Source organism: Hippocampus zosterae, chromosome 2 (assembly GCF_025434085.1).
Source record: "Hippocampus zosterae strain Florida chromosome 2, ASM2543408v3, whole genome shotgun sequence".
Taxonomy (NCBI): Eukaryota; Metazoa; Chordata; class Actinopteri; order Syngnathiformes; family Syngnathidae; genus Hippocampus; species Hippocampus zosterae.
This window is the reverse complement of record NC_067452.1, coordinates 31,739,576-31,763,030: the sequence shown is the minus strand read 5'-3', so window position 1 is coordinate 31,763,030 and position 23,455 is coordinate 31,739,576. Positions and strand designations below refer to the sequence as shown.

The 23,455-nt window shown below is 41.7% G+C and overlaps 1 protein-coding gene across 13 annotated transcripts in view; it reads right to left on the bottom strand.

Annotated features, from left to right (window-relative positions):
• LOC127596808 (ral GTPase-activating protein subunit beta-like) overlaps positions 1-23,455 on the bottom strand; it is a 29,684-nt gene that overhangs the window by 2,720 nt on the left and 3,509 nt on the right. For 3 of the 13 annotated variants that reach the window (XM_052059701.1, XM_052059699.1, XM_052059702.1), the window contains exons 4-32: positions 22,493-22,659; positions 22,122-22,308; positions 20,894-21,025; positions 20,250-20,428; positions 19,842-19,910; positions 19,298-19,449; positions 18,270-18,501; positions 15,829-15,864; positions 14,811-15,012; positions 14,405-14,572; positions 14,126-14,240; positions 13,878-14,025; positions 13,411-13,475; positions 13,153-13,291; positions 10,395-10,525; positions 9,730-9,912; positions 9,479-9,627; positions 9,074-9,261; positions 8,873-8,976; positions 6,738-6,893; positions 4,398-4,607; positions 4,078-4,236; positions 2,394-2,559; positions 2,195-2,317; positions 1,314-1,450; positions 1,124-1,232; positions 928-1,006; positions 673-821; positions 243-409 (exon numbers count right to left, since the gene is read on the bottom strand). In XM_052059701.1, coding sequence (XP_051915661.1) covers positions 243-409; positions 673-821; positions 928-1,006; positions 1,124-1,232; positions 1,314-1,450; positions 2,195-2,317; positions 2,394-2,559; positions 4,078-4,236; positions 4,398-4,607; positions 6,738-6,893; positions 8,873-8,976; positions 9,074-9,261; positions 9,479-9,627; positions 9,730-9,912; positions 10,395-10,525; positions 13,153-13,291; positions 13,411-13,475; positions 13,878-14,025; positions 14,126-14,240; positions 14,405-14,572; positions 14,811-15,012; positions 15,829-15,864; positions 18,270-18,501; positions 19,298-19,449; positions 19,842-19,910; positions 20,250-20,428; positions 20,894-21,025; positions 22,122-22,308; positions 22,493-22,659 — 4,201 coding nt within the window. The remainder of the gene's footprint in view (positions 1-242; positions 410-672; positions 822-927; positions 1,007-1,123; positions 1,233-1,313; positions 1,451-2,194; positions 2,318-2,393; positions 2,560-4,077; positions 4,237-4,397; positions 4,608-6,737; positions 6,894-8,872; positions 8,977-9,073; positions 9,262-9,478; positions 9,628-9,729; positions 9,913-10,394; positions 10,526-13,152; positions 13,292-13,410; positions 13,476-13,877; positions 14,026-14,125; positions 14,241-14,404; positions 14,573-14,810; positions 15,013-15,828; positions 15,865-18,269; positions 18,502-19,297; positions 19,450-19,841; positions 19,911-20,249; positions 20,429-20,893; positions 21,026-22,121; positions 22,309-22,492; positions 22,660-23,455) is intronic. The other 10 variants (XM_052059703.1, XM_052059704.1, XM_052059705.1 and 7 more) reach the window with 10 other exon arrangements.

Here is a 23,455-nt window from a genome sequence, read left to right as displayed (position 1 = left end):
TCAAAATGAAGCCCCCCCCCAACACACACTTTACTCTCCAAGTCAGACAGATTTGATATAGGAATTTATATAAATAACAAAATTGAACAGTATAAATATAAAGATTCTGTGTTTGTCGATGACTTATGCATGTTTAGCATACGTGTGTGTTTGTGTGCATGTTGTGTTTGTGTGCACTTGTGAGCCAGTGTTAAGACAGGACATGGCAGGGACTGTTAGAGGTGAGGCTTTCCCTCCCCCACCTCGTGGAAGAGGGAGGTGTAAAATTCGGGCTCCAGTTGCTTGTTGCGGTAACGCTGCACAATCTCCGTGATTCTCTGCTTCCGCCTCACGTGCGGCGGGTTGTACGAGTCACTTTCCAGGCGTTTCCGCCTGCACACGTTGATGATGGTTTGGCGCACCAGAAAGCCTGCGAAGACAGAGTTGTAAGTGTAGGTTTCCTGATAGTCTGAGGATTCAGAAGCACTAAGTGCAGTACGGTTGTAGTCTACTTTTAAGACGGATACATTTGCATTTAGTCTTTAAAAACTGTATTTGGGAAAGACTTTCTCGGACTGGCTGACAAGACTCAGTTCAAGATATCCACCAGTAAGTTTGCTTGCATGCAATACTTTGCTAAATCCCTGAAAAATAACATTCATCAAAAGACACATAGATAAGAGAAGCTAGTACCCAGTGCCCGGCGGCTGACCACCATGCCATCCACCAGAGGGATCACCATGCTAAATTTGCCCACAGCTCCATGCAGTCGGATCCGAAAGAGGCCCGTCTTCAGAGGGTGGATAAAGATCAGAGGAACGTCCTTCTCGAGTAACCCTGATCTGAAGCAGGAGCAACATCAACAGCAGTGATAATGTACATGAATGACTTGTGACTTGAGAAAAACGCAGAATGAAGCATATTTGAGCAGCACAATGTTTACAGTACCTGCAGGACGTGCTGTTGCTTATGCTTGCTTCTAAACCTGTGCTGGTTTCACCAAGAAGATCAGACAAAGGAAAATTTTCTGGAAAAAAAAACAAACACAGCAATTTTAAAGAAACCCTTTAAGACGACAGGATCAAGTTATGTATCACACGAAAAGCTTTTGTGGAAAGTGTTCCACAGTTACAAACATGCCTACCGATATCATCAAAGCGCTCCACCCAAATGACAAACACCTTTGTCTCTGGGCCCAGGGGTGGGAATGATTTTCCGCTCGAAGATCTCTTGGTCTTCACTAAAGGACTCAGCTTGAGAAAAATCACACACACACACGCACATCTTTAATTAAACTGCCCTGTCAAAACACTGCTCAATCAATTAAACTGCACCTTTCTGACAGACTCCAGGTTGTCCGAGTGATTAGGGAATAGCTCCAGTGTGAGATTGGGCTGTTTGAGTATACTAGGCAAAAGGTCCATGCTGGTGTCAGCCTCCAGTGTTGAGTCACTGTGGACTGATGACTCCTCTGTGAGATAAAACAAAATTTTTTTTAGACCACACCAAGTTGTCATCCTTATCTTACGGTGCACTTGCACAGATATTTAAAAATAATTAAGAATATAAAAGCACATTCTAACTTCCTCACTAGGGTCGCGGGGGGTGCTGGAGCCCATCCCAGCCGTCTCCGGGCAGTAGGCGGGCGACACCCTGAATCGGTTGCCAGCCAATCGCAGGGCACACAGAAACAAACAACCATTCGCACTCACACTCACACCTAGGGACAATTTAGAGTGTTCAATCAGCCTGCCACGCATGTTTTTGGAATGTGGGAGGAAACCGGAGCACCCGGAGAAAACCCACGCAGGCCCGGGGAGAACATGCAAACTCCACACAGGGAGGCCGGAGCTGGAATCGAACCCGGTACCTCTGCACTGTGAAGCCGACGTGCTAAGCACTGGATACCGGGCCGCCCTCAATATAAAACCAACATTTAAAAAAACTGAGCAAAACAGAAAATAAGGTTAAAGTTGAATCTGAAGAACTATATGTAACAGGCATACAAAAGTAGGTTTCATATTGAAGAATAAAAAAATAAATGTATAAAAATTCCACTATATACATACAAACCCATTTTTATAGTTAGTTTTTCAATCCTCACAAATGTACGCACTCGCTATTTTAGATTTGGGGCTCAACAAGAAGTCACTCCTTCGTCTATCAACTAAAGCCATACTGAGCAGTGCCCCCCCCCCCCCCCCCCCCCACTAACCAGAATGTTCAGTTAGCGATGGAACAACAAAGGCAATTTCAGTCAGGGCATCTGCGTAGTACAAAACTTTCTTCTCTCCATTAAACACCGAACCTCCCGTGTCCTCAGGAGTAGCTGCTTCATCTGCAAGATAAAAGAAACATCTCAAATTTTCTCATGTCACTGATGGTGACAAGTTGTTTCTGTTTCAGTCACTGACCAGTCTGTTGTACATCACTGTCAGACCATGAGTTGAGAGACCAGCTAGTATCGAGGTGTCCTGTCCACCCTGGGTGGCTCCCGACGTCCACAGGCCAGCCTAAGGACAGAAGGAATTCCAAGAAGTGGGGCTGAACGCTGGCTGATGATTCCACGTTCTTCAGGATCTAAAATACACAGCACGAAAGCACTCTGAATACATCTTTATTCATAAAGCACTTTCACATCAGCTGCAAGAAAGCACTTTACAGAACATTAAAAAAAAATTAATAATAAAATAATACAACAGAACACATCACATAAAACATCAACAATAATACAATCGTAACAACTATTCCGACATACATCTTGTTGTTTGAAGTGGTTGTAGATGAGTGAGGGAGAATCAAAATCGCCTTTCACCAGTGGATCAGAGACATCATGATCACAGCGTGCGTGGCGTCACACACGTCTGCTACAAGCTAAAGTAGAAAGTAAACAAGAAGCTGCAGCGTCCATTGACAAACACAAAGATTGGTTCAGTTCTCCTGTCCCATCTACATCCTCTTCAATTCCAAACGCCGACTCTTAGTTCCAAATACACATCTGTGCTCCTCTCTCCTCATCTCCACCAGAACATCCGTCCATCCAGCCACAACAATGCAGACTGTCCAACAGCGCCGACATCTCCGCTGATCAAAAATGAGGCGGTGAAAAATGCTGCCCATTACAGGCGCAAAAAACACGAGCGCCCCCCAGCTGTTAAGTGGCGACAGTCACATAGGTACACCCTAAACTGGTCGCCAACCAATCGCAGCATACACACAGACGAACAAGCATTCGCGCTCACAATCACACCTAGAGACAATTTAAAGTGTTCCATTAACCTGTCGTGCATGTTTTGGGAATGTGGGAGAAAACCCACGCAGCCACAGGGAGAACATGCAAACTCTACACAGGAAGGCCGGAGCCGAACTCGAACCCTGCACTCTGAGGCCGACGCGCTAATCAGTTGACCACCGTGCCGCCCCCACCATCACAATATCAGAAAAAAAAAAGTTGGTTATCGATGTCAAGAAGTTTGAGTGAGTGCATTCAAAGATCCACACAAAACTTTCCATACAGCACTACGTAAAAACCTCTTACGAATCTTAGGTACTGTACGCACTTTTTACAAAGTGAACCAGCCACTTACAATCCTACACGCTTATAAATAAAATGTATTATTATTATTATTACACTTGTTTGTATTACACATTAGCAAGAACTGCAGTGACAGTTTAGAACCGGAATTTAGGCTCGATCCTCCATGCTTCCCTCAGGACACGGTGGCATCACCAGACTAAGACTACAGTCTTAGGTCTTTCCAAAGCTACGGAGTAAGAGCGGACCATTTTGAAAACAACAGAGCATTGACGGACTGATTTGGTGACCAAGCATTCAAATTTAATTATTATAAGGTTTTCGTTTTGAGATCATGTCATTTGGAAACTAATGGTTAGTCCATCACAAATGTCATCAGACAACCAATCTGGCCATTACTTATGTGTTACTACATCCATTGCTGAAGTAACATTTGACTATGGAAAAATGCTGAGTCTCTCACACCATAAAACTGATGTTGGTAATGCTATAAAAATAACAAAAATATATTTTTGTTTCATCAGTATAGCAGACACTCAATTGTGTGGATTAGTTTTCCTCACCTCGTGACTGCTTTTCTGTCCAGCCCTCATGTAAAAAACAAAGACTGTGTCAAATGGGCGGCAGGGGAGCAGGTCTAGGTAGTTGATGTCATCAAAGAATCCAGGCAAGGATGACTCCAAGCCAATCAGATGAGGAGGTAGGCGACTGTTGTTGGGCTCCTGCCAATAATTCACCAACATTGGTGAAGTAACAATTCGGGAACAATCACACAATAATAGCATTTAGCTGAATTCGAACAACAATAGCGGCACCTTAAGATACTCAATAACCTTTGCTATTAGCAACCGTAGCAAAGCATTTAGCAGAAATGTTGACAAACCTTGAGCGCCTCCAGGGAAAGAAAACCAAAGTGGGAGAGGAAGAGCCGAGCAGTCTGGAACTCCTGCGAAGGCGGAGGAGGTTTGCAGTCTATCTGTGGGTCAGGGAAAGGCTTGGACTTCCAGATGTCATCAGCGCGCCGCTCCAACGTATTCTCGTAATCTATCTGCTTGGTCATCAGAATGCGAAGCTTGTCGTGTTGCACTTCGAGCTGAATAAGGAGGATGAGAGGAAACATGTTTAAAGAGTCAAACTGTTGAGGGCGGACAACGTCTGGTTGCACAAACCACATTCCCAAACCAGCGTTATCTTTTCCCAGTGCTGAAATGAGTCAACTGTGGTTATGACTTCATTGTAACAGCATTTTAAAATGGATTTAATCAGAGGACAAATTTATATTTTACTCTTTATGGACTGGAATGGAAAGCAATTTTACCCGAAATGATGAAATTAACCAACCAGAGTTTGAAATATTGCAACCCAAGAGTTGGCACGTGTTACATCGAGACCTCGAAAAAATATTGGAAGCACAAACCAACTTTCCAACATGTCTAAGTTGCTGCTTGTGCAATGTATAAATTGGCACGATGCCTTTGGCAATGTTCAACCTGACTGATTGCCTTCTAGCAGGCTCCATTCTTGCCAGACGCAAAACTATCACAAAGATTGAAGATGCTGTGGTAATTTTCTGGAGTGGTTTCAATGCATCAGCGATTCTCATGAATTGCCAAGATGAATAAACCCCCCAAGAGCACCACTTTCATTTCCATGTAACCAAATACAGTCACTTGACCCTTTTCTTCCCTGACAAGTGACATTTCCATCACCCATTAACTCGCGTCTGGAGAAAAATATCTCAGCATATGTGTAGCTCACAGACCATCCTGCCAGCCAATACAACACACCTGAGTTTATATAGTAACAAAGGTTTCAGATTGTCAGACATACCGTATTTTCCGCATTATAAGGCGCATCTAAAACCCTTCCATTTTCTTAAAAGCTCACAGCACGCCTTAAAATCTGAAGCGCCTTGTGTATCGTCATTACGGTAATATGTCAACCCCAAAACGGCTCCTTACTCGAGACATGCTGACAACGCAGAGTTCAAATTTAAGGCGATCGGTTACGCAGATGAACACGGAAATAGAGCAGCGGCAAGAGAGTTCTACATTAACGAGTCAATGTTATAACTTGCTGTTGGTTAAATGAACTGTGTCGCTGCTTTTACGTTTTGCTGACATCTGATTGTTCTGTTGGCCTTCCCTTCAGCGTAGCTCAATCTAGTAGATGCATTGTAGATTGTGTCTTATAATGTGTGCGCCCAATGTATGAAAAAAATGACAAAATAGGCCATTCATTGAAGGTGCGCCTCATAATCCAGTGCGCCTTTTAGTGTGAAAAATACGGTGCTTAAAATCCTGAAATGACCTCAAACATCAACAGTGTGCCTGCTACATTAGTTTGTCCTATACTTCTAGTAGATGTTGAAAAATGCGGTGGTGACAAACTTAAAGATAATAAAGGATACAAGTAGGGCATGGACAAATATACTTCTATGACTATGCATACGCTTCCGTTAGAATTTGTTCTATTTGTTGTTTTTGTAACACCTTCATAATTTTGTGATAAAAAGGGATTCAAGTCAAGTTCAAGCGTAATCAATTATAGTCATCGTTCTTTGTTGTGCCGTTGTCGGATTATGCGAGACTTGAGAGGAGAAGTGAACCAATCTCTTTTTTCGTCAATGGATGCTACAGCTTCTTGTTGACTTTGAAACTTAGCTTGTAGCCGACGTGTGCACATTTTGAGCATGACGTCTCTGATCCACTGGTTAAAGGACACTTTGATTCTCTCCTCTTTCATCTCAAACCGCTTCAAAAAACAAAGCGTGTGATGGAAAAGTGGTTAGAACAGCATGACTGTCCGTGTTTTATGTTATGTGTCGTGTTTATTATTTTACTTTATGTTAACTGTTTTGTAAAGCGCTTTGTTACAGCTGCCGCTGTTGTGAAAGCGCTATATAAATCAGCATGTATTGTATTGTATTGAGTAAGGAATTTCTTGCCCGTCTGACATAAAACAAAAGGTAAAGCACAGTGCCGATACACTATCAAATAAACAACATTTGAATCAAGTATTTAACATACAATGCTTCACAAAAAAATATGTCTTATATATGAAAATAGACCTTTTCATCAATGTTTACATCTGATGAGAGCTTTATCGTCCATAAGATACGGTCATCAAAAAAAAAAGGAATAATAATCATAAATTGATGCAGTAATATAGCAATTAGATGTAACAGGCCAATCTGCAAATGAATGATGGAAATTTCTCTCACCTCTTTGCTAACAATGTCGTCCAAATCAGGAATGCTAACATCGGCTTTGACCAGGGGGATCTTATCCACCTCTTCAGGGAACGGCCTCTGTTTTACGTTGTATTTGATCCCGACATCGTTGTTTGGTGTTGGACGGCCCTCGGGAACAAATACCTGCTGTGGAAGGAGGAAAGAGAAAGGAACAGAAGATCATGTGGGTTGTACAATTTTGTAAAATAATCAAACACAGTAATCTAATTGCAATTGTTTTTGCTACTCAGTATTGCAAATGTGATTTAATATGCAATTATTTTTTCCAAGGTCCTTATCCCATGCATTTTTTAAAAGACAAGCAAAAAAAATGTGTCTGTGTGCGATTTGACAGAAGATGACATTATAATCTTGATTTCAATTTGATTATTAGTTTAGCTGGTTAGCACATCTGCCGCATAGTGCAGAGGTGCAGGGGTCGATTCCAGTGTGACCTTCCTGTGTGGAGTTTACATGTTCACTAAGTGCCTGTGTGGGTTTTCTCCGGGTACTGCAGTTTCTTCCCACATTCCAAAAACACGCATGGCAGGTTAATGGAACACTCTAAATTGTCGCTAGGTGTGATTGTGAGTGGAGATGGATGTTCGTCTTTGTGTGCAATGCGATTGAGGGCAACAGGTTCAGGGTGTACAGGGCGTACCTCGCCTACTACCCAAAGATGGCGAGGGTAGGCTTCATCACTATTGCAAGGATAAGCGGATTAGAAAATGGATGAATGGGTAATAGTTTAGCCCGAGATGTCAGTTTCAGTTAACCCTCCTGTTGTCCTCATTTCCTGTACACACCCTGTGTCCTCCGGGTCAAAATGACCCATCTTCACTAAACACCCCAAAAAAGCAGCTAAATTGAATTTTAAACACCAAATTTCATATTACTTGAAGAAACAACTTATCCTTCACCACATTATGTGTGATATAGTTCTCCCTCTTCACTTGGATTTCTATAGCTTAAGAAAAGGGAAAAAAATGTGCGAAACTGAGTTATGGATGCATTTGTATTCATTCCAATGACTAAAGTTTCTCTCTTTTTTTCCTCTAGTAAACTATTTAGGACAATACAAGACAAAAATATGAAAAATAAGATACCCCATTCAACTAATTAGCACATGTAGCGCAGTATGCAAGTGAACAGCCTTTGCAGATATATTTCTTTCACCTATATATAGCACACAGTACGTGTTTTACAGTCCTTCTTTTGAGGGCTGAACTGGCATTTCTTCTTCTTACTTGCCCTCCCTGGGGAAGTGGCTGTGGAAGGTGGATCATCAGGTTTCTCAGGAGCTCCTGTAAGTTTTGTTCTGCATGCCTGACTTGTTGGTTGTATGCTGCTGAGGACCATGTTATTTTGCCATTTTTTGAAAGGAAAGTCTCTCTTTCAGCTTCAGGGATTTCTTCTTGTTCTGAAGATGTTTCATCATACTCTGGGTTATATTCCTCCCCCTCTTCTTCTGATCCTCTATAAATACTGTTGACTTGACTTGACTTGATACATCCTCTACTTCCTCTTCTGAATCAGTTGTCTTGCTGGACAGCAGAAAAAAACAGCTCTAGAGCCTCTTCAATGTCATAACGCACACTCATGGCGTCAGCACAGAGGGAATTCAGAGTCCTGTCATCTGTAGCACCTTTATAACCCATTGAAATCCACAAAAAAAGAGTTCTGCCATCTACAAGAACGCCACCTATCTTGTCTTGTTTATGTCTGCTACTCTCTTGTTCACGTGTTCTACTAATTGATCTGAGACACAACTAAAACATTGAAACATTCTATGGTGTGTAAATAACTTTGTGACCTTGATTTCAACCCTATTTGCCTCATGGGTCATTTTGACCCGAAGACCAGCTTTGTACTTTTTTTGTACAGCTTCCATGGAAATGTGAATAAAAACATTTCAATTTTTCTGCAGTTTGGGCCAATCTAGGAAAAGTCATAAAATTTCAAGTTAAAAAATATATCATTTAGGGGGGTTTTGGGGCGTTTTTAACACAGTGATGGGTCATTTTGACCCGAGGACAACAGGAGGGTGAAAGATTCCAATATATCTCTGATGCTATTCTGGTTTGACATAATCATTTTGGATGTAGCAATGTTGGGTGTGATCTCACCCTTTGATTGGCCCGAGCTCCTCTGGGTTGGTGGAAGAGTTGCATGGTCCATGCATGTCTGCCAGCAGTCCCTCGGATCAGAACTGTCACTGACGGGCTGGGGTCTGAGAGAGGAAGGCCACAGCCCATTTAACTTCACACTCATCCGAGGGTGATTCTTAGAAATATTCAAAATGTAAAAAAAAGAAATTAATTGCTTACTCTGCTCATTGCCGAGAGGTTGCTCCAGCATGGCTAGAATGACCGAGTTGTCCAATACAAAGTAGCGGAAGTTACTGGCCCCAGTGGCGCCAAGTCGTGCATAGCGAATCAGGGTGTCTTCATTGAGCAGACTGCAAGTGGAGGCAGGCCCACTAGGAGACGGGAATGCTCCTAAAACCTGCATGATACTAAATGACCACACAACAGCACATGGAAAAACGATGAGTTTTTCGTTAAAAAAAATGTCATTGAGACAAGGAGATTTTTACATTTTTCAGGTTCATAATTATTATTCTTCCAAATCGTTCAGCCCTAATTTGCAGGTTAAAATGAATCACTCAATGCCAACAACATTTGACAAAATCATCTCTGATACGTTATGTATAAACAATAATTGCATCTCACCATGATAGAGTGGCCTCAGCTGCATCTTTCACCCTCATGGAAGCAGGGTTATGCTCCTTCTCTCCTTTATGTCGCACTTCCTGTTCCTGACGGGACTTGCTGCCAGAGATTCCCAGCTCCACTATCTCCAATACTTCAACCAAACAATCCTTATGCAAAACAAGATTATGTTAAAAGGTATGCTAGTACACAATAGATTATTAATTTTCTGTAATGGCTCATCTAAGAATTCTTCAATTTGATCCATGCACCTTTTCATCCAGCATGTCAGGGTGTTCAGTGAGCCACACACAAAGAAATTGGAAGGCAGCTACAATCATGGAGTGAAGGTCCCTGGACTGAAGAGGAGCTGGACGGCTACACTGGTACACAATGTACCCACATATAGAGCTGACTGCCCGTTTACGGTCTGCGGAGTCAACCCCCACCTTAACCTAAATAAAAGACAAAATGAGTTTAAGCGTGCTTTGCTTATGTGTTTCTCTCACTCAAAGTGGCACTGATTCATAATTAGGAGACACCTCTTGTACCGTTTGAAGAGCAGAAAGTAATATTCTAAAATATATTTTATTTTATCATTTTATTTAAATTTAAATTAGATTCTTCCTCGTGGGTAGAATGCTAAATTACATTTGGATTTAAGCTATAAAAGGAATTTCATTCAAATCTGTATATATTTGTTGTATTTATGTGATTTTTAAAAAAATTATTATTATATTCTGTGGTCCAGAAGACATTCTCAATCTGAGCCACCTTTAGGATATAAAGCTCTCAGATCACAGCAGCTCAGTTGTGATATGGAAGTGATTTGCTCATATTCCTTACATTTTACATCTCTTGTTCTTGTTTGAAGAGAATGGGTAGGGCACAAGAAGCCAAACTACATGTTTGTAGGGTTTGACCATTGCAGCATTACCTTGGCAAGGCCAGCCAGAAGTTCCAGGGCAGCTAGTGAAATGCTCATGTCTTGCCTCCATTGGGAATTGAGCCTCTGGGTGACCAGGTGGATGCTACGCACCAACAGGCCTGCCGCTGTATCTGGAAGAGCTAAAACATATAACAGCCCGAAATACCAAATAGAGCACAGCATAGAAAACACACCACATGTTGGTGTTTAAAAATGTGCGTGAAAAGAGAAAGGGATGAGGGGGGAGGCACAGGTTGAGCATATTTTGCACATATCCAGGCCTAGATATCAATGTAAATGGTACAAAATAGGGCAGGGCAATGCTAACATTTTACTTCATTAATTCCTTTACAACTTTCATTTTTTTTCCCTCTCCACAGTAATGTCTGATGTCACAAAGAATTTTATACACAATACTGCATGTGATGCATTCAAATAAGTGTTGGCACCGCATAGGTTTGGCTCCAGATTAAAGAATTTTTTTGTGATATGTGTATACCATCACTAAATCATGTTTAAATAGAGGACATACAAAATTGAGTGCCTGGTGGTTGTTGTTTTCCCTAAGTCACGTTAGCATTGGACTATAAGTATATTCAAGGTCTTATTTCAGTAGTTTCATTGAGTTTGTCACATTCAATGGTACAAATGTATGTTGTAAACATTGCTCAGCCCTACAGTACACTTGAAAAAGATATGTTTAGAGGAGAAAAAATAATGCATCTCTAGAACTTCATTTGGCGAAGAGAGTTGAAATAAAGCACAGCGTCACAGCAACTTCAATTGCTATCACCTACAGAGGCATTTTATCCAACGCCTCTTAAATCTGCACATCACTTTAACCACGTTAGCTATTAAGGGGGAAAAATGTTCAATTAGTACATTTCATACTCTAATTAGACAAGAAAGCAAGTAAAGATGGCATCTAACGATTCATGTTACCATTTAAAGTCATTAATTAATTCATCAGAGATATCCTGGAATGAAAATTTGTGGTTGAAACCGAAAACAAGCAATGGGGAAAACAAGGCCCGGAAATCGGAAATCGAAACATCCAAAGATCTTCAGCTGGATCATTTTTTGCATTTAGCCAAATTAATTGTGAGCTCTCTGGTTCCTGGCAAGCGTTGCACACAATTCCATGGCTACAGAGACACCAATCTCAGCCAAAATGGACCAATTTGTTTTTTCGTTTTTTTTTTTTTTCCGTTTTTCCTTGCCCTCCTGGAGGTAAATATCAGGGGTTTCGTTTCAGGTTTTGAGTGTCGTTAATATTTGTCAACTGCGGCCATGTGAAGCCCTTTTGAGGCTTTTCTGTGATTAAGGGCTATCTAAATTACCAGTAATTTGACTTGACTGACTTGAAAATAAACGCACAAACCCCCAGAAGGCAACATTATTGTCTTCATATTTTTATAATTTCTTCCTTTGAGTAGGTACTAGTGACAAAATATTGACATCTTTTTGTATTATTATTTCAGTTCAGATCAGAAAGGATGCCAACTAAGCTAAAAGCTATGATGGCCAGTCCCTCCCACACCCTCCAGCCCGCCCTGACAGCACTTGGTAGCTCCTTCAGCCAGAGACTGTTACACCCGCGCTGCAAGAAGGAGAGATACCGACGCTCGTTCCTACCGACTGCTGTCAGGCTGATGAATAAAAAATAACAATCATAACAATAATAACAATTAAATGATGTGAATGAAAATTGTAAATAGTACTGCGATTTATCCATTTTGTGTTCATATTGCATTTAATTGAAAGATGTTTGTTGTTTTTTTCTCTTTCTTCTTTCTTCTTTCTACATACATTCTTGCTGCTGGAGGCTGTAAATTTCCCCAGTGTGGGACGAATAAAGGATATCTTATCTTATCTATTCAATATGATGTATTGGCATTTAATTGCTAAATATATAATAATGTCATGGGAGTTTTATTTACAGAATGACATTACATGATCTATCAGTGTCCAGTCCTTTATCAAAGCAATTTTTAAAATTTTTTACTCGAATCATCACAACATACCATTTTGGGCTGTGCATTTTCAGTGATAAAACTCTTTCCGTCCAAAACCAAAACTACACAGGAGGGCCATTTTCAGAAAGAAATTTGTAGTCACAAGATTTTCAGTGCATCCCTAGTATTGATGCCCCCCGCTGCATTACAGATTTCTCTAATCGTCGTATCAATGTTTCTATCGTGGAAATTTGCAATTAAGAATGGGCACAGGCCACAGCACAGTCTCTGGCTTGAATGAGGAGAGTTCGGCCTGCCACAACACAGCAAGCGGGGAGGTGATTGCGGTCGGATGGCTTAAATGCTCACACTTTCCCAGCCGAACGAGGCCAAGTGTGGCTGCACAGCTAGATGCAACATGCATGTAACCACATATTTTCTGGTCAGCCACAACCCAGAGAAGCAAAGGAGCTGATTGCAGTCGTCTGGCAAGTTTAAATGCTCACACTCACCCAACGGAGAGATGCCAAGATGCTTCCATTTTATTTGTGTGAGTTCAAACCATGTTTAAGTGTGTTGTAAATTTCCCCAGTGTGGGACAAATAAAGGATATCTTATCTTAAAGTGTGATTACAGAGTGTGAGAGGGGTACTTTAAAGCTGAAACTATTTATATGGTTTCTCTATATCGCATATATTTACTGTACATAAAGTGGATGGGTCTGGAACACAACTGTTGCGATCAGTGGGGGATCCCCGTAGTACCATAAACTGTAAAAGGAATACATTTTTGTGTGTGTTGATGCATCCTACCATAGTCTCGAAGCAAGGCTTGGGCAGGACGCTCACAATCTGGGCTGGTAGCCTCCGTGCTGCCCCCACTGGTGAAGCTAATGCCACTATTGTTTCTGCTGTGGTTTCTCGCCGTTGTGTGGCCGCCATCCACACTACCCTAGCAACATCAAAGCAGCGGATGAGAAGCCTGGACTAAACGCTGAGCAGAATACCATTTTTTAATTATCTTTAAAAAAATAATTTTAAAAATCTTACTACTACAGAACTAATACCTACTGTTTCAGTCTGTGCACCTATGGACTCCAACAGTGCCGAGTCTTGAACAATGTTTAGCATTGCACCTGAGAAGCGAGAACAGATTGAAAGGACAACTTAAAGTATGAAAGGAACACTGGCTACAAATACACAATCAAACAAAAGAACACTCTGTTAGAATGACATATTGCTGAACACTTGTGAAATTCAATTTTTAAATCTAAACTCAAGGTTTTCTCATAAAATGTTGGACTGATTTATGTTGAGCACCGTATGATATTAAAAAGAAATAGATTGGAAATAGACATAATTCTAAAATTTAAAACACTGTATACCATATCTGCAGATTATTGAATTTTTGTTTTTTCATTTGACTATCTGATCCTTTTTTTTTCCATTGAAAATGAAATGTTTCAAGCATTTTCCTGAAATGCAAGCACTGATCGATGCCCATCTTGAAATAAAGGAAAGATAATAGCAGCAGATACCCAAGATGAGCTGTGTGTTGGCAGGATCAGTCTCTGTCTGCAAGGCTCCGATCAAAACATTGACGAGGCGCAGCCTCAGGGACAAAAAAGACACAGGCTGGTCGTGAGGCAATCCATCCTCCTCGTTAAACTTGCCCTCCAACAGAACCTTTGAAGAGACGCCATCCCTCTCAACACTGAAGTGGATGTACTGTACAGGACATTCGCCTCCAGAAAAGCTCAGGGAGTGAATAAAAGCTATGAATTACCTCGGATTTGATGTTGCCAAAGTGATGTGGCAATGGCAGCATGGCCAGTAGAATGTTGATGGAGGCTCTCCTCAGATCGGTGGGATTTACATACATCTTGAATTTGGACAGCTCCCTAATAGAAATGACCACAGCAAGTAGACTTCAAGAAACTTATGTCTTGAATTCACCAGTGGAAATATTCACGACAAATGATGCCCAGCATTAAAAAAAAAAAACAGATACACAATTCATGTTAAAGTCAATCTGAAACTTTTTGCAACATGGTACTAGCCTGACCTGTCTGGTACAATAGTCTCCAAAGCTGCTATGAAGTATGGTACAACCACATTGATGCCCTTCAGGTCAGTACAGAAGAGAGAGGAAGAATTAAGAATGATGGAGGCCAAGACAGGTCTACAGATGTAATCAGAGATCTGGAGACCTTGAATGAGCACCATGTAGAACCTGGTGGAAAGGAAAAAAGACATTTCTCGATATTGTTCTAAGATTTTACATAAAAGACATGATATTAAATTAGGTTCCTTAACATGGTAGCCACAATTATGAATTACAACCAATGAGCATCTCCACCTGCCCCCCCATAGGGGAGGTGTCAATTTGAGGCGTAGTGCTTATTTGAATTGCCATCGATTAGAGTCTCTTGAGAAAATATGCCATTTTATCAGATAGTGTGTGATGTTACCTGGATAGATAAACGGGTAGAATTTCTTCACTGGTTTTCTTGCTACAGAAGATGCGGCATAGAGTCCCGCAGGCCTCAGCCCGGCCTGCCTCATAGCTCTCTGGGAACTCATTTGCATCAAACATGGGATTGGACACCATTGATTCGGTGGACATTTGGGAACCTTTCCTTCTCAGCTCCAATCCTACTTGTGTGGCTATTGCTGCATAGAGTGGGAAGAGACAGAATGAAAGCACCCTGAATTCTGAGGTGCCTATTCAAGTACATAACTAGTGTTCATGCACATAGAGGAGAAGCGAACTTAGATGCTAGCATTTAAAAAAAGAAAGTAAAAAATACCATCAAAAGAAAACAAAAATGATATCACATTCACAAACTTAATACATCCATGACAATCGAAACACTCACATAATTCCATAGCATACAATAGAGGGAATTCTGACACAAAGAGTTTGCCATAAAGTGCTGCTACCCAGGGACATAAAACATGACAAGGTAAATGGAAATTAAATACGCCTGTTGCAAGACCACAAAACAAAATCCCTGTGTCAGCTTTCTGGCTGTTGCAATTAAATGACTACCACTCATCGCACAGATCATTCACTTCATGCATTGAGGCACCAAACCAGTATAACCAGATATCAAGTCAAACGGACAAAACAAAATGAACAAAATGAAGCTGAACTTGAGATGATCTGAAGCCAATTAAGAAGGATTAGTGTGACCCAAGGAAATTAAATAAAAAATAAAAACACATACTGGCAATGTTATGGTCGAGACAGGTGGTCAGTTGGTGAAAATCATTCCATCACTTCCAGAAAACGCTGAGATTACGCTGATGAAGTTTTTTTTTTTTGGGGGGGGGGGGGGGTTCTTTTTGGGGGAATGATGAGGAGTGAAAACGTAAAAGGATGGCAGTAATGGCGATGATCATGGGGCAACTCAACTCAAAAACGGGAAGATTGATCAAGAAACGCAAATCAAGTGAGGGGAAAAAAAAGCTGCTGTTCCTACTTACAAGATTTATAAGAAAGGAGAATTTGGATAAAAGAGGCTGCAAGATAACAGAAATAGTGGAGAGACACAAAATCAAAGATCAGCCAATTCATTTCAGGCATGAATTGTGTTTTTGCTGTTGTTGTCCTCTATAAATGACATTGACTCACTATAAACAGACACCGGAGAAGCATATACATGACACTACACAAATAGAAAGATGGGGAAAGAGAGGGAGCGGTATAAGCAAGTACTCGGCATGCTGTCACTCAGTGGACTTGGAATGACCATAGATTGCATTCCCAAAAAGTCGCCTTAGCTCTGAAGGGGAACCTCGCCGCAATTAATTGCAAGGTGTGTCACTCAGTGAATTAAACGCATCACCTCAAAAAGATTGTTCTTTTTGTCATCATACAGGCGGTGCCCGGTCAAGCTCATTAATTACTGATTGGCTGGCAACTAGATCAGGGTGTACACGCCTACTGCCGAAGACCCTCGTGAGGATAAGCAATTCGGATAATGGATGGATGGATGATATTTGCATGGTCTTACAACCGTGTAGAAAAGTGCAAACTTTCCTGATCACGAGTGCCGTTCAAGCAGGTGCCTCAATCCTCGCTACTTATACACAAGTGGTCAGTCCACAAGAGTGGGTGTTTTTTTTAACAAATTGCTGACAAATCTATAGTGTTGAAAATGGCTTGTGCTCTATGATTATGCAATGTTAAACAAATAGGCCATTTCTGGGCTCTTCTGAAAAGTTTTGGACGTTCGAAGGTTCCAACCGAGGTCCGCAATATGCGGCAATGCAATGTTGAAACTTTTAACCGCCAATATTACTTCTGCCTGGAACTGCGATATTCACTGAGGTTTGAATTAAACCACACGCCAAAATAAACTCAATCACATTGTAATAGACAAGTCGCAATTTTCCGTCGACCAATAAACAAACAGCAATGTGTCTGGCCCCACCCAAGCTGTGACACATATCATATATTTGGCTCATCTTGCGGTATAGCAGATCGTCTGTTGCATACCTGCTATACTGCGGATTCTTAAGTGACCGTTTTCTATGGGTTCTTACAGTATACGGTGCAGGCAAGTCCGAATTTTGAGTTGCTCAACTTAAATTTATTAGTACGCTGCACTGCATCATGCTGGGCAGCACTGAGTTCTACTGGGAAGTGAGGAAGCATAATTAACAGTAAGTGGGAGAAAAGGTCCCCAATTAAGTAATAGTCATTATTCCCACAGGGCAGATCACATATGACTCTGAATATTCTTCTATGTTGTACTTGTTATGCATTGATGTGCTATCAATTATTTGAAGGTTTAGAGAAGAGGTGGGCAAACTACGGCCCGCGGGCCAAATCAGGCCTGCTGGTCTTTTTAATCCTGCCCGCCGAAGCTTGGTACACAATTAAGGTTCGATGTCAAAGACTGCATTCATTTCATTTGGACTTGTAATGACAGGCATTTCAACGCCAGGTGGCACAGTTACTTGAAGTTGCAGAGCAGAGGGAGGAATGGGGAGACGATATGGAAGCCCGCAGTAGCGCCAAGTCAAGCAAATCCCGTTCGATACGACGGAATAATGTACTCTTAAAGTCTGAAAAACGTGCCAAAAAAATGCAAAATACTGCTTTTTAAATAAAGAAATCCAATTAATATTATGTCGAATTTAGTTCACACTTTTGATCCGGCCCTCCATAATATTTTCTGGTTCTCGTGTGGCCCTATGCAAAAAATATTTGCCCACCCCTGGTTTAGAGTTGATATCCATGTTAATTTCCATTAACTTGTCATGACAGCAATAAGACAGCTGACATTTGATGAAATGATGGGGATTCGTTGAACATTTTGGTGTTTTAAAAACACAATGTTTGATTCTCTTTTGTTTTATGGCTCTGTAAAATTTAACTGGGAGTGGCAAAAATGCTGGATATAAGCAGGTTTTGCCTTGTTTGGAGAACTGCAAGTGAGAGAATGAGCACAGGTGCTGAAGGAATACTTAAAAAAGTGACTTAATAAAGTTCTAAAGTTAAATAAATTTCTTGCAATATGTTTAAGTATGTTTCAAGACTATGGAAGGTATTAAAAAAACACACATCACTGTATACAGTATCTTCACAAATTGAAGATGGCTCTGAAATGTATCCCCATCCCCCACGATAAACGGAGGGTGCATTGTAGTCAGGTTTACGCTGTTGCATAATGTAAATGGATTAAAATCTGGCGAGAGTCTTCTTACCAAGCCCTCCACACATTCACACACAAAAAGTTTCAAAGTCAATGGTTGACAAAGAAAAAGGAAAGCATATCCCAACAACATACAGTTAAAAATAAGACACCAAAAACACAGAAAATGCCACAAAAAGAGGCATATTAATTGGCCAGCAGCAAAACACCCAACTGCCCATGCATGGAATGGAAACGATAGAACGAGGTATTCTCATGACTTACCAGTCATGCTGGGGTCTCGACTGAGGCCGCTGTGGAGCTTACAGTGGACCAATGCAGCGTCAAACAACCACTGGCCAAACAGGTTGAGGATGCTATTGACTTTTGGTCGCGCTGGAGCAGGGAGCGGCCGCGACTCCCAACTGCTCTGGTTTGGGCTGGACAATAGTGTGGGAGATGAAGAAGTTTGTTGCTGCTGCTGTTGGGATGCTTTTGTTGGTTGACTCACACTGCCCTGCATTGGGAAAGATGCCACATTCAACGAATGAATACGAATTAAGATAACTAATCCATCTGTGGGTGGGACAGTAGCCGATTTGTTAGCACATTCGCCTGACAGTGCAGAGGTGCAAGGTTCGATTTCCTCCCACATTCCAACAACATACATGGCAGGCAGATTGAACACTCTAAATTGTCCCGAGGTGTGTTTGTGAGCACAAATGGTTTATTAATGTGTGCCAGGCAATTGGCTGGCAACGAGTTTGGGGTGTACCCCACCTACTGCCCAAATTCAGCTGGGAAAGGCTCCAGCACGCCCGCGACCCTCGTGAGGATAAACGGATTAGAAAATGGATGGATGGATAATCCATCCGTTTTGTTCAGATATCTCACAAGGCCAAGGTTTTATCCAGCACCACCCACCTGCTGTCAACCAAAATTGACATCAATGTCCCCTGTGGACCAAACTGACAACGTGACATGACCAAATCCAGAAAAAAGGTGAGCAATGATAATTGCCATGCGACCCCGAGAGGAGTCTGATGTCAATTTCAGTCAACAACAAAGGGCAGTACCCTCAAAATAGCTGCCCCATAAAATGAGTGAAAATGGGTGGATTAATCTACTTGATTATTCATCCACCAATGCAATATTAATCGCAATACAAAGTTTAAATTAGTGGGGGGGGGCATGGAATATATAATTGCAAATGCTTTTTTTTTATTCCCCCTTCAATGACTGATGTGGAGGAAGGTCATGTAATAAATAACATAAAGGACAATCAAATAACATTGTGCATAAAATGGACTTACAGTAGAACTCTTGCTCGTGGTTTTGGTGACGACCGTATGCCGCTGCTTGCGGCTGTGAGGTGGCGTGGTGTTGGCAATGGAGGGTGGCGGAGACATGCTCATTCTGTTGACCGGCGTGGGCGGGGCACTGTCAGCTCTGGGACGGGATATGCCTGATGAGACACAAAGTTCGAATGACATGGTGCCTTTCTGTAATAGCTGGGATGGGAAGAAGAAGGTGACAATCACTGAAAGCGTTTTTCTGTTTTTTGTTTTGTTCTTTTTTTTTGTTAAAAGAGAAGGAAATGGAGTGACAACTGAATCTGGGAGTTGATTTTAGGCAGGATTAATTTGTTAACATGCGAGACAAGTGGTTAGAACCGAATCACAGGTGCTTGATATTCATCCTGATTGACTTTTTCTTGCCCACAAAAGAGCCCTTGCAGGTGTTACAGATGCACCTGCAAGGTGGTCTGGAACTAGAGTTTTTCATGTCATCACCACCAATGAACAGACCACTTTCTCATTTGCCCATATTATACAACATGGCAGCTGGTGTCGGTACCATGGGACAGCAGCACTGGACAAAAAGAGAACACCCTCTCCCGCACATCTCTCTTTTCAACTGAGACACCTATAGTGTAGAGAAAAAAATACACACTGACATGGAGTGATTATGATCATTTCACTGACGTCAGAATTTCTCGCAGGGAAGCGCTCAAGTACGGTAACTGAATTAATGTAGAAGCACAAAAAAGCAAACATGTTGCCTTGTAATTCTTGAGGATTTTGCCTATTCGGGTTAAGTTACAGTAAATGGCTCATTAGGTGTATTCATACTGCATGCATGCATTCATGCAAGTATGATGTTGTATATACTGTTTAAATGTTCAAAACAAACATTTAAAAATTGGCCAGCTTGCGATCAGAACTGTGCGCTGGAAGTCTTGTTTATTTATTCATATCTCCTTACCAAGGAAGGCATCCACAAGGCAGCTAACTCCCCTCATGGCCCTGAAGAAAATCTGGGGTAGTTGCTTGAGACAGGGGTGCAGCACCACCTCGTGTGGGATGCTGCTGGAGTTGAGAAATTGTTCTTGAAACTTTGGAGTAGTGCTCACTATCGCTGGGTTGCTCAAGTCCACTGGGTTGCTAACAGCAAAAAAGTACAATACAATGGAATTATTTTTGGAATTATCTCTGCTACAGCCCGTATTGATACTGTACAATAAAAGACAGGATTCATTATTGGATAAAAATGGGGAATTAATCATTCATCATCTATTGCACTCTGTTTCAAATCACTAAAGTGAAAATTTAAAGAAAAACAAAAGTTTTGGTTGTGACTTATCTCTTCCATATGGAATCATGTAATCATTTCATTTTATTTCTGCTAATGGACACGGGTGAAGGTCTGAAAACGGTCTTTGAGGGTGTAATTGGAGGATAGTGTATCAACAGGCAATACCCATCCCCCAAAATTAGTTACAGATGGTGTTTAGTTCCTTGTCTGTGCCACAGCTCCTCTGTCACCCCCAACAAAAACACAGGCTCAATGGAGAAACAGCATTACATGCAAGGTGAAGGATGCACTGACATTAGGCGAAGTTCATGTACCTGAGCATGTGTAGAAAACGATACCACGCCTGTGCCACACAGTCATTGTCCATCTCTAAAGGGATCAGGTTGGCATCCTCATCGGGGACTTTAAAAGCCGGGAAGGAAGGCCCATGGGTGAAGCGCAGAAGTCTGGATAGAAGATGGCAAATGTTCCTATAATACTCAGCTTTTCGACAACCTTCAATTCAATGGCCATTATTACAATACAGTTGCAAAAGAGCCAGGCCACCGAAGTACAATAAAAATCACTTTTTATACCTGGAAATTTCAATTTACTAAAAACAAATAGCAAAGAAATAAAGAACACAAATTGACTAATGACTAGTCTATTAGAGTGGGAAGGAGCAGAGAATATTACTGCAATCCTCAGGTAGTACGCAAACCTGACAAAAGTAACGACTTTCCCAACATGTATATTATGTGAACCCACACAAGCCTCATGATTTTTGTGACCCTCTGTCAGCAACATGCGGTGAGGTTCCTAACTGGTGAGGCACTGACTTTTCTACAGTTCCCAGTAGAAGATTAGCCTGTATTTCAATTTTGACCTTCATAAAAAATATTTGTTTACAAAGCTTTTAATTATGCAACACTCATTGTTGTTTTTTCAACCGTCCGAGTCTTCCTCTAGTGGTTATATACCGGTATGTCTATGATAAAAGCGCCATGCATCTTCCACACATTACACCAATGGAGCTCAGCATCGCCACCTGTGGCAGCGGCAATTTTTTGGCTCCATTGTGCACTTATAGTCGCTTTTCTGGCTAATTACAAAGACTAAATATGTCACCCACATTTATGAAATACGGTATGACACAGATTGCTATAAACATTGGCATGTGCTGCGCATGTGTGATAAAATACGGATATTGACGATATAAAGACATTAGCCATGTCTCTTATGTGTGGGCTCGCGCCAACTGCCTGCATCGGCAATTAATGAGTGTAGTTGCTAAATGCAATGTATTTGAACAAGAAATATATCAATTCAGCTATTTTATTCATTTTAATGATTAAATCATTCACATGTTTGAACTGAAATACAACAATGTAAAGCGCCAAGATTTTTTTGTTGTTGTAATTTTAAAAAATGGGCTTGTCACATGCAGGGAGGCTCTTTTTCCCCTGCGTCCCCTGACCGCACATTCCTGTACAGTGTGACTCTCTAAAATTTTCTTGTCTGACATAGCGTAGAAACAGAAATGGGACTTGTTGCCAACCTAACCTGGAGGTCAGGGCACAGGCGACTCGGCTCCACTGCTCAACGACCGGCGGATGATGTCTCCAGTTGGCCAGCATCTCCTTTGCCGTCTTCCAGTATGGCGGCGTGGGAAAGCAGCGGGCACACGCCAGGAGCCACACCTCAAACAGCACGGCCATTAATTTCTCTGCTAGTTTCTCTGCGACGCCCACTGGTAAACAATGAGTTAGGAAGTTGTGGTAGTTAGTAAGGCAATGCAAGTTGATGACATCAGCTAAGAAGGTTGGGTTTTCATTCTGCAACCTCCTGCTTGGAAATACATAGATCTCTACCATGAATAGGGGCTACATTTATCAGAGCTGCAAATTAAGCAGAGGGAGAACATCAATTAGTACCTCCGACGGTAGGCGGAGCAAGCAAGGTGTCGTTGATACGAAGTAGGAAGAGCAGCAGCACCTCCCAGGTCTCCCTCACCATGCAAAGTGATTCTCGTGCTAGTTTTTGGACAGCAATCAGGACTTGCTGGCATAGTCTGATGTGATTCAGGCTGTGCTGCTCAGGCCTGGAAGAAGAGAAAGACAACAGTTTGACACGAGTAAATGAAATTTCTGACAGCACATTTCAAGATGACGCAATACAGTATTAAAACAAACATGCCTCCCATGATGACCATACATTAGCACTGTGTTTGAATATGGGCAAATGAGAAAACTATTTTTGTTTGATTGTCAGGATTCACTTAAAATGTCTTCCAGCGCTTGTTTGGGGGGGGGGGGGGGGGGGGCACCTAAATGTTTGTAAACAAGATGAAATGCTAACGCATGATACTTAAAAAGTGAACTACAACTCAACTGTGCTGAACAAATTTACTGGATTTCAATAAATTGCTTTAACTACTGTAAAGTCATGCACAATTTGAACATTTGCAGTGTCCAGTGACACCGTTTCGAGCTACAAATTGAATTTATGCTCAGTATAATGTGAACAGTTAAATGTCAGTACCGTTTAGCAAACATTCATTCATTCATTCATTCATTCATTCATTCATTTTCCGAACCGCTTTTATCCTAACTAGTGACGCGGGGGGTGCTGGAGCCTATCCCAGCTGTCTTCGGGCAGTAGACGGGGGACACCCTGAACTGGTTGCCAGCCAATCGCAGGGCACACAGAGACTAACAACCATCCGCACTCACACTCACTCGGGACAATTTTGAGTGTTCAAACAGCCTGCCATGCATGTCTTTGGAATGTGGGAGGAAACCGGAGTACCTGGAGAAAACCCACGCAGGCACGGGGAGAACATGCAAACTCCACACAGGGAGGCCGGAGTCGGAATCGAACCCACGACCTCTGCACTG